The sequence below is a fragment of the Opisthorchis viverrini genome (genome assembly GCF_000715545.1).
Source record: "Opisthorchis viverrini unplaced genomic scaffold opera_v5_215, whole genome shotgun sequence".
Classification (NCBI taxonomy): Eukaryota; Metazoa; Platyhelminthes; class Trematoda; order Opisthorchiida; family Opisthorchiidae; genus Opisthorchis; species Opisthorchis viverrini.
This window is the reverse complement of record NW_008751868.1, coordinates 221,813-235,476: the sequence shown is the minus strand read 5'-3', so window position 1 is coordinate 235,476 and position 13,664 is coordinate 221,813. Positions and strand designations below refer to the sequence as shown.

The following is a 13,664-nucleotide window of genomic DNA, read 5'->3' as shown; positions in this document are numbered from 1 at the left end:
AGTATATGTATATCTCGACGAGGCTGTCACTAGACTCCATTTCTGAAACTGTCGTCAATGAGTCAGTTACTTTTTGCGGAGTGTTATAAGTTTCCCCTTATTTTCCGTAGAATACAACCAGCTTCCTCGTGGTTTCCTTGCTTCGGTTATTTGTATTCGCACACCAGTCGCTGTGAAAATGTGAAATGCGATTTTCCCACGAATAGTGATTCTTACTACGTAAAATCGTCCACTGTTACTTGGTCCCAAAACGTGTGACCGAATGCCCCAGTAATGCAAGCCCGGCGTGCATTGACTTAAGCGTGCATCATTCGTGCATCAAACTGGAAGCAGGATCGGAAAATTTCGTACTGAACTCTTTTGTGCACTCTTTTGTTGGCAATTTCTCTTGAGCAATTTCCGGGTTTCTTGGAGATATATCCAAGTGCACTTTGATTCAGAATGAAGCTGACGCCAAATATTTTGCTTACAGCACTGTGCAGAAGACTGCCTGAAATGATAGTTTAATTTTATCTATTGTTTTACGGAAGGATATGTGTGATGTTTCATTTTTTATTTAAGGTTAGGCAAGATATTACCCCCAAACTTACTTTGCGCAAGGGCAATCTTCTTTCGTAGCATATAAACACACGCTTATTGGTGCATTTAATCGAAATATGTATTTGTGGGAAGGGAGTATGTCATAAAATTTTACCTAGGTACCCGTTGGTAAAGTGGTGTAAATTTACCAAAAACGTCTCCGCAAAAAATTTCAGAGTTTAGTCATCTGGCTCTTTCCGCGTCCTACAAATCAAGTTTGATTTAGAAAGTTCCATTCCAACACCCAGAAACCGAGTCTTCAGCGATAATGATGTTTCAAATTGCGATATTTTCTCAACATACATGCTGAGAATATATTGTACACAAGGGTCTTCTGGTTTGCTAATGAGGTTATTTTGGTGGTTATCTATGAAACAAGGTTATAATGTAAACTTTACGAGTTGGGCATCCAATTACATTCGTTGAAGATTTTGGGTCTTCATTTGTCGTCATACCCAAAACGCTGAAATTATATCGCATAACGGTATAAAAAAACCGCATTTGAAGGCTGCCAGTTAGACATCCTGATGCTTACATTCCAACAAACATTTGAAGATGGATTATATCTTTTCATGGGGAGTAAGTGAGCGAACTTGCATTTTTTTATCTTGGCTTTGTCACTCTAAACTAATCTTATTTAAAAATATGATAAAATTTTTCTAAAAAACAAACACGGCTCGAGAAACTCTAGACGTGTGAATTCACGGTTTGTTTTGCTGTGGCCTGAATCCGATATCAGCAGCAGTTTGACGATATTTCAAACGAAAAGTGAAAAAGAGCAAATGAAGAGTGCCGACAAGCATTCCTTTGAAATTTTCAGATAAACGTATTATGCCCAGGTTGTATATGTTTCCGCCTTAATGAATATTGTTATTCCAGGTTTTGTTTCGCATCATTTTTGTCTCCTTCTCATTCGGTAATTCTGGCGTTCGCAAGTCCAAAGCAACTAATTAAAACTCATGTTTCACCTCGTGGGAGCTTTTGCTGCCATTCGCACCCTAGTTAGTCTACTGAGTGGAGTGCGCAATTACCAAAACAAAATAAGTGGTTAACTTGCTTGTCTGAATTAAACGATATTCATTAAACACATAAGTTCAACAAACCTTGACACTCGTGATCGGTAGCCGGTCAACTCCATGTCGCCTATATGAAGTCGCCAATATTATATACTTCTTGGTGGTACGTTTATACTAAGAAAAAATGGTGTGGGTGCGTGCCTTCTCATGGAATACTTCAGGAATTGGTGGGAATAATCAACACTGCGCTCTAAGACCCTTTATTTGCAGCAAAGATAAAGCGTTAAAAATGAGCTTTTATCATTGAGATATGCAGAATCTTTATTTAGGTTCTTCAACAAAATGTCTATTTAAAAATTCATCACTTCGGAGTGTAGTGAGTTTTACTAGGAATCAAAACGTTTAAAACTGTCCCATTTGTGAACTTCTTGGACCAATCTAAGCTCAGTCAGACGAGTAAACGTCAAATGTGACAGAATAGTGAATCCGATTCATATTTACCCGGACAGTGTTTTTCAAAATTACTTGCTGGATTGCTAGAGTGCTGGCGAAAGAAAACCTTCTTTACTGGTGCAACTAATGTCTGAAATATATGTTGCGTTCAACAGAAAATAATCAACACACGAGGAGCAATAATGGGGTCTCCACTTTTATGATTCACCATAGAAATGCGAAAGCTCGAAATACTTGTGCTGTCGTATACCAGGTCCAGAATTTTCACCCACTACGGTAATGATAGCTACTTAACACCAAAGAAGCCAATTACTGAACACCGTTTCTGTTGACATTCAATTCGCAATGAAAGGAGAGCACGCTGAAAAACTGGCATACCTGAACACATTTACTACCAGAATGTCAGGTGGCAAATAAAAAATCGATATCCACAGAAAGGCGACAATAGCAGACCAAATTTAATAGTGCTTGAAACTACACTCTGACAATTTTAAAACGGATCCACATACATTGAAATTAAATTTAAGATAAAAGATATTAAAGCTTCCGCAATGGTATCCAAAGAAGTAAACATTGAAGAAGGTTTAGTTGGCGGTTTCTTAGAAAGCTCAATACGACCAGCAAAGTGACGTAGAGCGAGGACAAACAAACCGTAATTTCATACACTAAGAACATCGCTAAAATTATTGCAAGATGTCTGAGAGAAAATGATGCAAAGTTAGCCTGCAAACCAATGGACATTTTGCAGAGGACATTGTGAAAAATGGATCTGTTGATGAGGATTATTGCCACGTAATATTTTACAATCAGGAATGCAAGAAACACTAAAGAGTACAAACAGAAAAATACCTCTCACTGGGCGAGAGAAACCCAATCTTGCTGCTAGAGAACACGATCATATTTGTTGCATTTTTTGCACATGAATATAAAAAGGGGTATGATTTGACTAAAACAACAACTTTCGCCTAATTGCGGGAAAAGTACGAAGAAAGAATGTGAGCAACCGAAAGACGCCACCCACAAGTTATTGACCAATAAGAGCAAGAAAATGCCAAAACCACGAATATCATTTTTTCACAGGAAAATGGACAAGAAAAACATAGACGATATGACGGACAAATGTATTAATATGGAATATGCACTCAACGAATAACTGAAAGGTGCAAGTCTTATGCAAGGAACTCGGCAGTTATGAGGGAGGAGACAAGATAAAACGGGTATTCCGTTGAAGGCAGTAAAATTATCAAAATAAGAGCGGCTCAATTGAAACAAAGCATTAAAATTTCTAGAACTATCAGATTCCGGGCACCCAGTCTTATCATGAAGACCGACCAAAGCGCAGAAGAAAAAGCAAAAAAGAATTGCGTTTGGCTTGCTCAAAAGCTGTATTTTAATTAATTATCAACCTCCAGAAATAAAGATGACTTTTTTATATCTGTGTAGACGTACGCGAGAATGGAGTATATGCTCACCGAAGCAAGCACTACTGCTGTCTTCCTGATTTTTAACGAAACCCTTGTGATCTGGTCACCTTTGTAGTTTCCAATAAATTAACTGCACTCTCGACATGTTACTATAAACAATAGTGAAATATGCTAAAATCACTGGTGTAAAATGCATTTATCCCGTAGACCAGTTAGCTTGCCACCTAGGCACATTCACTCACCGCCCTGTGACAACACTTAAATAGGGAATTCAAAAAAAATTAAAGCAGGATTTTACTAGATGTAAGTGAACCTGTTGTTTGGCTGCCAGCAAAATCTGAAATAATTCTAAACCATTGTTTTATCTCAGCATAAAGAACGTCGTAAAGCTACTGGGTTCTTGCGAATACTCAGTGTTCGTTACGAATATTCCGAACAATCTACAATTATCTTCCGTTGCTGAATCAGGGGTCTCCAGCCTGTCAGATTTGGATTGTCTCAGTTACTTGGGTGAAAATTATAGCGTCATGGAGGCTAATCGTAGAACATGCCGTATTGGTACCGTTGATGATGCACTTTTTGTATCGTTCGATCGCTGTTTCTTTTGAAGATTCCGAAGTTAGGTCTCATGCATCCGTTAAACGACTAACTGACTAGCATTGCAATACGGCTTGGATCAATCCTTTGGAATTCTGAGCACTGCATCGCAAACTTTGTCTAGAAGGCACAAAAACTGTTTGCATGGCTTTGGGCAAGTTTCACAATCTTATGAATGGGAGTAAACGGGATGAACGCGTATTGATCGACAACAGATTTTTTTATCAAGCAATACTGTCTGTGATATAAAATTCCAAGTATTTGTATTTGTTTTAACGCATAACCATTCATCCAAATGTGATAGCATATATTCATCACAAAAAGTCTTGGGAGTATATGATTGGTTCATCCTTCGAGTAAACGGAATCTCAGTTTTTAGATACGATACAGTTTTTCTCCAGAAAGACTTCATGTTACCAGTTTTGTCTGCCTGTCAGAACAAACTTACTAGTCAAGATCTTTATCAGACTCAAATCTGGCAACCAATTAGGTATTCGCCGAATATGCCAACAAAGTGAGTCATTCTGGGGCTTCTTGTAATCCATTACATTCCAAGTATTTGTATTTGTTTTAACGCATAACCATTCATCCAAATGTGATAGCATATATTCATCACAAAAAGTCTTGGGAGTATATGATTGGTTCATCCTTCGAGTAAACGGAATCTCAGTTTTTAGATACGATACAGTTTTTCTCCAGAAAGACTTCATGTTACCAGTTTTGTTTGTCTGCCTGAACAAACTTACTAGTCAAGATCTTTATCAGACTCAAATCTGGCAACCAATTAGGTATTCGCCGAATATGCCAACAAAGTGAGTCATTCTGGGGCTTCTTGTAATCCATTACATCACTAAAAAACAAGAATACTAACAGCAAGTTGAGCGGAATGATGCAAGAGGACAAGGATAAAAGAAAACCTACCCCTTTGTTCTATGGCATTTGGGATACCACGCCAGATGTACTGGGTAAACACTCAACCAATAAAAAGGTTTGGATGGATTTGGTCGAATCTAGAGCAATTAATTATCCCTGAGGCTAGACAAAATCAAGTAATCAATCGAGCTGTAGCAGTTTTTAACAACACACTGTATTTTTCTGCGAGAGGTAATGTAAAGTGCTATGATTTATTCATTCTTTCTGTGAAAATACAGGGCAACTGTGCTAGAATCCAAAATGCTGTTCTAGTTAAGAAATGCTTGCACGAATCAGTGTATGAGAATCCCGAAAGAGGTAACATTTTTTACCATTCAACATAATGGCTTAATCTATGAAGCAATTTAAGTCCTTCAGTAAATACAGGAGATTTCGGTCAGCTCAGAGCGATTAGTTCCGCCGCATCCAGAAGGATAGCGTTTTAACCCAATTATCCTGCAATGACTACAAGTTTGACTGGCAACTTATCGTCTGAGGATGCGGCGCAAGTTCTGGAAATACAAGTCAGGATTTGGTTATTAAGCTTTTTGATGATAAAATAACCCGATTATTCGCTACGAGCAGTGTTTTTAAAATGAGTGTGTTAGCGATTGACGACTTGTGACTCAGTAATTCGCCGCTTATTTGGACTTCTGATGGCGCATGAATAATCGATCCATCTGCCACAAACACTATGGATTTCGGGAACATCAGCTTCCTTCTTCCCAATCAAATTCTGTAGATAGTTGAAATATCTCACTGCTATCCCACAGTACTCGATCTGCATTGAAAGGTATTTCTAAGAGAAAAAGGGAAAGATACACACCTATGGAAAAATAAGTGGTTTTCATTTGATGTTAGCTTCCCATGTTCATTGGTGAACCTTGACACTGCCAAGAAAAAAACATCGCGAAATCATTGGATAGCGGCGGCTTAGCCGTCGAATCGCCAGAGTGGGAAGAGCTTTGCAAATCACCCATCTGATGCCCTACTATATACATCTAATTCAATGGAAAAAATTACAAGCAACTACCAGCAGCACCACTTTGGCATCAATTTCGGGATTTGTCGCAGAAGAGCAATGCTAAAGCTGGAAAGAATAGCACCGCCCCAGTTATACCCAAAATATGGATTCGCTTTGTGGATGACACTGATGTTATCATCAAAAACATTAAAATGTTGTGGATAATGCACCTGTTGGACGATTTGTAAATAACGCAAAACTTACAGTATTCAAAAAAAAAACAAATGAGAAGCCGGCTTCTCTAAACATCTTCGTCACAAAGTCACCAAGTGGATGAAGCAAAACTTAAGTATTCAAAAAAAAAACAAATGAGAAGCCGGCTTCTCTAAACATCTTCGTCACAAAGTCACCAAGTGGATGAATACAAAGTGGCGTATGCAGAAAAAAAGCTATTTGACGAGTTTGGGACAAGTTTTGAGCTATCATGGTACCCAACCAAGCAATTATAAACTAAGCTGCATTCTGATGCTCCTTAGGCTGGCTGCGACACTGCAACACTATAGAGTTTAAAGTTACAGGAGAGAAGTGGTTATAAAAGTGGTTTCAAAGAAATAACTACCCGAGAAAATTTATTTAGAGATCACTCGAACAACCCTCCAAAACATGAGGCATACCAATCATATTCCTACACATCAGGAAAATCACTAAAATGACTACAAGGTTCTCAAGACAAAATTGAACATGGAAACAAGAATAAAAAACAGATTCAGTGGCAAACAACATCACTTACAACATTCAATGCACGGATTGTTACAAACACCAGGTTGATGCTCTTCTTCAAACTTCATGACCACAGGCTTGCCGTGATCAATTTCTAAATGTCTGCATGCAGAAAGATCGAGAAAGACGCGAGTTTAGCCAAAATAATATTTTCTTCCTGGCGCAGGCAAGAACAAAATCCATGTAATTTATAGAGCGTGGTACTTTAGCAAAGACTTTTTTGGCAAACGCTGAAACTGATCTGGTCCACTAGCCACTGAGGACAAGAGAAATTCAGGCCTACAAAGTTGAAAACTTTACAAGAAATCGGAATACAATAAGTGCTGAATAAACGGTATGGCTCCACTCAGTGGTGAAGTTAATTAAACTGGGATATTTCTGGGATGGATAATTAAAAGAATCCAAGGAACACAGAAATGAATTGAGTAAGACAATCGAAAGCACACGTGAGTCACTAGAAAAAAATCGAGAAGCGCAATCACAAACCGAGTCCAAGGATATCAAACCGCAAACGCAACACAAATTCGCAAAGTGCGATAGACCTGCTAAAAATAGGAGGCATTAGGTTGATCAGTCGAATAGACGAAAGCTAAACCACGATGTATGACTTTCTGTGAATGAATCAGTTAGAACTGCGAGACAATTATCAGAAATAAACTGTCTATCGGACCAGTGAAATATGCAAAAAAGCAAATCCTAAACAAGCAAATGAAATCACGCAAAAGCAGCTCCACAACCAATCAGCCGTATCAGAAAGTATCAGTTTCTATTTCAAACAACCATGGAGAAGGCACTCAACCAACCACAAACTGATGAGCTCTCAAAGATTGGTGGCCAAACATGTGTTAGCAATCTGCCAGACTTGCAAACAGATCAACAACCGCCGACTTAAAAGCCATGTAGTAATGCATTTACGAAAGCAGACTAACAAATAAGCGATACCCAAAAGTATTTAGGGTGTTTGAATGAATACAAAGTAGACTAAATTATTCATGAAAAGAGGTTTAAGTAAGATGTCCTATTTGCTTTTCTATCAAGCGAATAACCGACATTTTGATGCTGAAAGTAAGTTTCCATTTAGATCACGTATTATTTGATGGCCATTAGGAGCCTATTTTAGGCGCTGGTGTGGTTGGCATCATTTATTGGGCTATTTGCATCTAGAGAAGGGGAGCGTTTACGGAAAGACAATAATTTAACTTTGATATACCTAACTTATCCAAAAGGTTTTGAATTATTAATGAAGATCCAAAATTTCACCGACACTAAAAGATCAACCCACAAGATGAATAATACAATAGTGAGACTAAATTTTTTTCATTCCTTCAAAAGTCAAGATTCGTAAACCCGTCAGGCCGTATGAATATATCCTCTAACTGAAACACATGCTAAAGTGTATCTTTAGAAGACAGCTATAATATAGCCATGCAAATCTTTGTCAATTTGCTACAAATAAATTTAAAAATCATGATTGGATGTCAATAATTCAAGTTGTGGCTAAAACGCTCAATGGCAAAAACCGTCCAAAGCGCCACAAACCAAGCACATGTACCATAACCACTGCGAAAGCCACGAGCATAGTCGCAGTTTCACTATATGTATGTGGGGGTGCAAAACGTCGATGGAATCTCAACTATTATTTTATTACGTTTTAAAAACTAATTGACACTAAAAAGGGACGGGCTTTGTCGTTTTGTTTTGGACTGATTGTTTTTCTCAAACCTCAGATTATCCTATCACACGTCAAATGTGATTAGTACCCGGTATCACTTAAACCTGCTTTCCGAAAGTCACCAAAAATACTTTAACGTGTCATAATACCCAAATAAGCTACTCCACTGCGTCATGTTTGTCACATTATTTTCCTTATATCAGAAAGAAAACCCACTAAATGTCACTGGATCTCTTAGTCTGTTTTAGCTAAGTTCATTTCGGTATATGTTTGGCGAGTTATCAGCCTTTTTATAATTGTTCAGCCAACTCTTTCATGAGATTCATATAATAATTTCTACTCAAAGATTACTCTTAACATGTTCTGGAAATCTGGAAAAAGATACATAGATTAATTACCGAAAATATGTTACTCGTTTCAGTACCACTGAGAAAACTGTGTAAGTGATTATATGTTGTAGTATACACTATCTTGCAGATTAAAAATTACTGTATTTCCCCAGTTCAATTTTTACCACAGATCAAATAAACTAAATGACCAAACTTTATTTGAAGGTTATTTAGGAGACTGAAGTATTTTACCTCTGTGTAGACAGTTGAACTTGAAGAGTATCTCCGAAATACAGTGCATGAGCATCCACCAATTGGATAGCTTCACTTACACAGCGTAATCACCATTACACATTCACACTAAAATAAGTATTTCATACATAGAATAAAATTCACCCGATGGGTGAAGCCCATCTTGAAGTTATCAGCCGGGGAGGCATACAGTAAAGTGACCACTTAAGACAGATCCAATGATTAAGGAATGTTCCCCGAGTGCAAGTTAATCACACTGCTGATCAGCCGCTTGTGGCAGAATAGTTAGGCGTTCAAAATACGGACCGAATTGTCTCGAGTCCGGGATCCCCACTGTGGAGGTAACTGCTGTACTAGTGCTAATGGATTTTTCACCATATGTTGGCTTTACTTATGAAACAAAATTTCTATCAGAAAAACAGCCTGCATGAATGAAAAGTGAATAGCTCCTCCCGTATACTCTGCTGGTATAAGCGTCCCATAATCAAGCCTTATGCGCCGTCAACCTTTCTTGAGATTATAAACTTTGTCAGCTACAGAGCATAAATATTTACAGCCTTTGTGATGTGTACATCACACACCAATCTGTCCAAATACCCTAAGCTTAAAGAGCAAAATAAAGCGGATAGTTTTCAAGCAAGCTAACTTTAACACTAAAAGCATCACTGCTACCGGGAAATTTTTTCAATGAAGTATTACTGTCTGAGTAGTAACTGGTGAAATTTACCATGTCCATGCGGTACTAAATGCGCCATCCGCAATTTTTACACACTTCAAATTTAAACAACACTTTCATAAGACACACACAGATAGAAGCATCTCACTGTCTAACCGTGTGGCGAATGTCATAAGCAAAAAACTGTTAGACACCGTTTGACCTCGACCAATCAGACACCAAGCTATAGGCACAAATCATATGAATGCGTTATTGTCAGGCTACCTTTGGCTCAAGGCTTTGAAGCAATATCAGTAGTTGTTTACAGTTCCGAAAGTAACTTTTAGCAAGTGCTTGTTTTACAGAACTATTCGCTTTCAGTTGGTGGAACATCATTTTCTGTTGTCAGTAGGGATATTGCTTATAGCGGGCTCTTCCTGACGGCGAGGCTGTTTGTGAGCTCATCGGCAAATTACTGAGTTCAATTTTCTCACCCAAAAAATGGCCGTGATATTTTAACTCAAATTCTCTACGGCCTTTACATTTTTCAGTCAGCTTGAAAGCCTGTAAGGACATAAACCCATTTTTAAGCTCGCTGTACGGTTGTGGACAGATTTATTTGAGGCTGTTGATTCGATTTAATCCACTCGTAGTTCTTTCACAAACTTGTTATTCTGCACATTACAGTGCAACAAAGTCTAATTTTTACTTATAATCGAATGCGTTTTTGTTCGATGGCATAACGCACCAAGGTCGAAGCTCTTAGTCGGTTTTTAGATTCAGCGACAAGACTTATTATGTAGAAGCCTTGTCCGTGAACGGTTATTATTATTATCAGGCCCGAAGTAATTTTGCATAAGCTGCGCAGCGTAAATTGATACAATTTAGGGGCATTATTTTAAAAATATCAGATTGTTTCGGGCGGAGATGTGGAGTGTGGAAGCTTTCAAAGAATAATAATACCACCTATGAACACATGAATTCTGCTGATTTTCTAGTGTTTATGCAATACGTGTTAGTTTTAGATGTAGCTAACAGAATATCGTGAGTAAATAGAAGACACAAAAGATATAACATGTGTCTACATTTGTCAGTCATGGCATGTGAGGCAATGGTCTTTCAGGTCGTAAGAATGCAGAAAAATGCACATATTACTCTGTTTTCTTTAGGTAAAATGCGTGGACTTGCATATAATGACAACTGTAGTCACCGCTGGATCTTTCTCTTGAGCAATCACAAATATCATTCCCCTAGAAACATCTGTCAGCATTTTGTTGCGTTTAACGACTTGAAGAAGTCCGTTTGGCGGTTATATACACGTAATATTATCACACAACTAAAAGGCTAATCATTTGGATGAGGAATCTCGCATGAAATGTGGTTACAAGATTCATCCAATTCAAGAGCTGTGGTTTGATTACTCTTGCATAGACTTAACAGATAGTATTGGTGAGTTATACATTCATATTTGTATGCATCAGTTCTCTTTGTATATGTCATTAATTACGAGGTACAGCCTGGTACTTACTGCTCGTGGACTTTAGCATGACCTATCAATGTGCGGATACGTCAAGTGTGATCACAGTAAACTTACAAAGGCAGTTCCATCGACCACCACCTAGAAAATGCACATTAACAACCTTGGAATTCAATAGTTTTTAACAAAAAGTTTTGCCTGAGTTCAGCAAACTTGACTGGAAGAGGTGCTGTTCTTGCATGATAATTTCTAGAGTGCTTTATTATATATATGTATTCATTGTCGAAAGTTGAGTTCTTAGAATGCAGAGTTTTAGCTACGTAAAATAGATCAGATAATTGTTTCCAGCCAGTCAGGTTTGTTTTTATTTTGAAAGGATGTCAATATTAGGAATAAAATTCTGAATCAGATAATTACTTAGTTAAAGGTATCTAAATAAACTGTGGCCTTGGAAATAACAGCCTGCACTTTCTATCCAAAAATTCGCATGGGCAGTCCTATCTAAGCATCTATTAACCTTATTAAGCAAGATGTTTGGGTTGTCTTTTGTAGTTTGCCTTCAAATTAAGAAAAAATTCGATCAACACATTACCTGTAGAATGTTTCAACATTTGCATTCCATAAATTCCACCCCGTGCGTTAAACAAAAAAATGTTCATGAATTTAAAGTTCTTAACTTACGAGCTTGATTAAAACCATTATAGAGTGCACAGACTGTTTTGCGTTTTTAAGCTTATCTGGTTGGTTCACTTCCCGAAATTTCCTCCAAACAATTCGTATTTGTGCACCAAGTGAAAAACAAAAAGTGGCAAGCTCTCAATCTCCAAATGATAGTTTTAACAACGGACAAATTAGCTCTTTAAGATATTCAGGGTTGGCGGCCTTTTGAAGCGTCCATTCAGCTAAAGACTGTAAGCAGTGCTCTGAAATATTTGGCTTCTGAGATTTTGCCAAATGAGTTCTGATAAACCTAAACCGCAGATAATTGTAACCTCAAGATGCCGTCGGAGACCAATGGACAAAAAACCAATATTCAGGTAGTCCTCTAGATTTCTTGTAGGATAAACGTAACTTGTCCGGCACCATATTGCTCAGGCTTGACATGATGTTTATTTTTCCTACAACGACAGCAACTATGGAGCTGTACTATGGTAAGCAAAACCTCAGTCTTCTAAGTCAACAGTGAAGGACTTAAATCCACAAGAAATCATACACAACGCACAAAGTATATTCTCCTGGTTGCTTTTTATTCTCAATCACATCAATATTGGAAAAATAAGTCTGCCCATCCCGGCCCGCCGAAACAAAAAGGCAGTTTTCTTGATCTTTGGTGAAGCATAGTACCTGTTTACTTGTAACCCGTTGATGTGCGCGCAAACAAATTGCTGCAAAAACCAAGTGTTTTTAGAATGAAAATGCCATATAATTCTTGTGAGCATAAGTCCAATTGGTTACTTTCCAGATTTTGTCGGAGAAAATGTAGCCAAAACATGCTGGGTACCACGCAAACGCACCGTGAAATATGTGAAAAAAGCTTGCAATACAGCTCCTTCTACTTCGTACTTCCAAATTGCCAAGCTGACTTTGTTTTTTCTTTAAATTTAAGTCGAAAAATGAAAGTCAGGAATGATCTTTCTGCTCAATACCGACATTTGCTTGGGTTATGTCAGTGCTGAGCACTATCCCCCGTGCCTGTATGCCGTTCTTCCGGCTTGTGCCTTGATTCTGTCTCAGCAAGATGGAAGACAACCAGTTCTAGAGGCTGACGGAATAGCATCACGAACTGAGAGTAGAAGTTCAGAAGGCACATTGCAGATATTCTGCCAGATTTCCCTCAATATTTCATCCCAATAACCGTGGAATTGTGACAGGGTCACATCCGTTATCCTGAACTTATGGGTGAGGGAATCAGGAATTCGATTCGACTCGTGGTTTTCATCCAGTAATGTTCACCATGCTGAACTTTATTCGATATACGGCGGAAAGCTGCATTTTTGGCGTGCGCAAAAAGGTCCTGTTCAATGTTAGCGCTAACGTTGAACTACAGATGTTGACCTGCTGCTCGCGGCATGAGTTACGAACCACTAAAGTTTGACCGTTTAGAACACTACGCTACTAAGGACCTTTGTACGGTGATCCAGTGAAACAAACGAGAGCATATCAGCCTTATTCCCGATTTGAATAAATAAGCAGAGAAAACTTTCCAGATCAATAAACGAGGTCTGTGTTTGTGGGCTCAGTTATTTGGCCTCAAACCTCTACCATCTAGGTAAGCATATTTATCCGTCTTTAAACTCCTGCGCACTCATCAATCATTCACCATACGGTCGTAGCCATTCATGACGATCCGGAAAAAGTAAAACCAAGCACTAATCTTTGCAGGTGGCTGATTTTGAACGATACCTTCCGATGTTCCTGACAAAGTATTTTTGCCGAAATCAAAATTTTTGTCAAGTGCAACAGGTTACCCTTATTCAACTAGGCGATTATGTTCATAAAATGACATCTCTTTGTGAGCGTTTTTAAATATGGATGTCATGCAACACATACCCTT

General features: G+C 38.2%; 2 protein-coding genes across 2 annotated transcripts in view; one reads left to right on the top strand and one right to left on the bottom strand.

Moving 5' to 3' along the window:
- T265_08316 (hypothetical protein) overlaps positions 1–4,080 on the top strand; it is a gene marked incomplete at both ends in the record, with an annotated part of 46,901 nt that extends 42,821 nt beyond the window's left edge. The window contains one exon of the mRNA XM_009174082.1: positions 3,843–4,080. Within this exon, the coding sequence (XP_009172346.1) occupies positions 3,843–4,080 (238 nt within the window). The remainder of the gene's footprint in view (positions 1–3,842) is intronic.
- T265_08317 (hypothetical protein) overlaps positions 1–13,664 on the bottom strand; it is a gene marked incomplete at both ends in the record, with an annotated part of 58,259 nt that overhangs the window by 43,723 nt on the left and 872 nt on the right. The window contains one exon of the mRNA XM_009174083.1: positions 4,816–4,919. Coding sequence (XP_009172347.1) covers positions 4,816–4,919 — 104 coding nt within the window. The remainder of the gene's footprint in view (positions 1–4,815; positions 4,920–13,664) is intronic.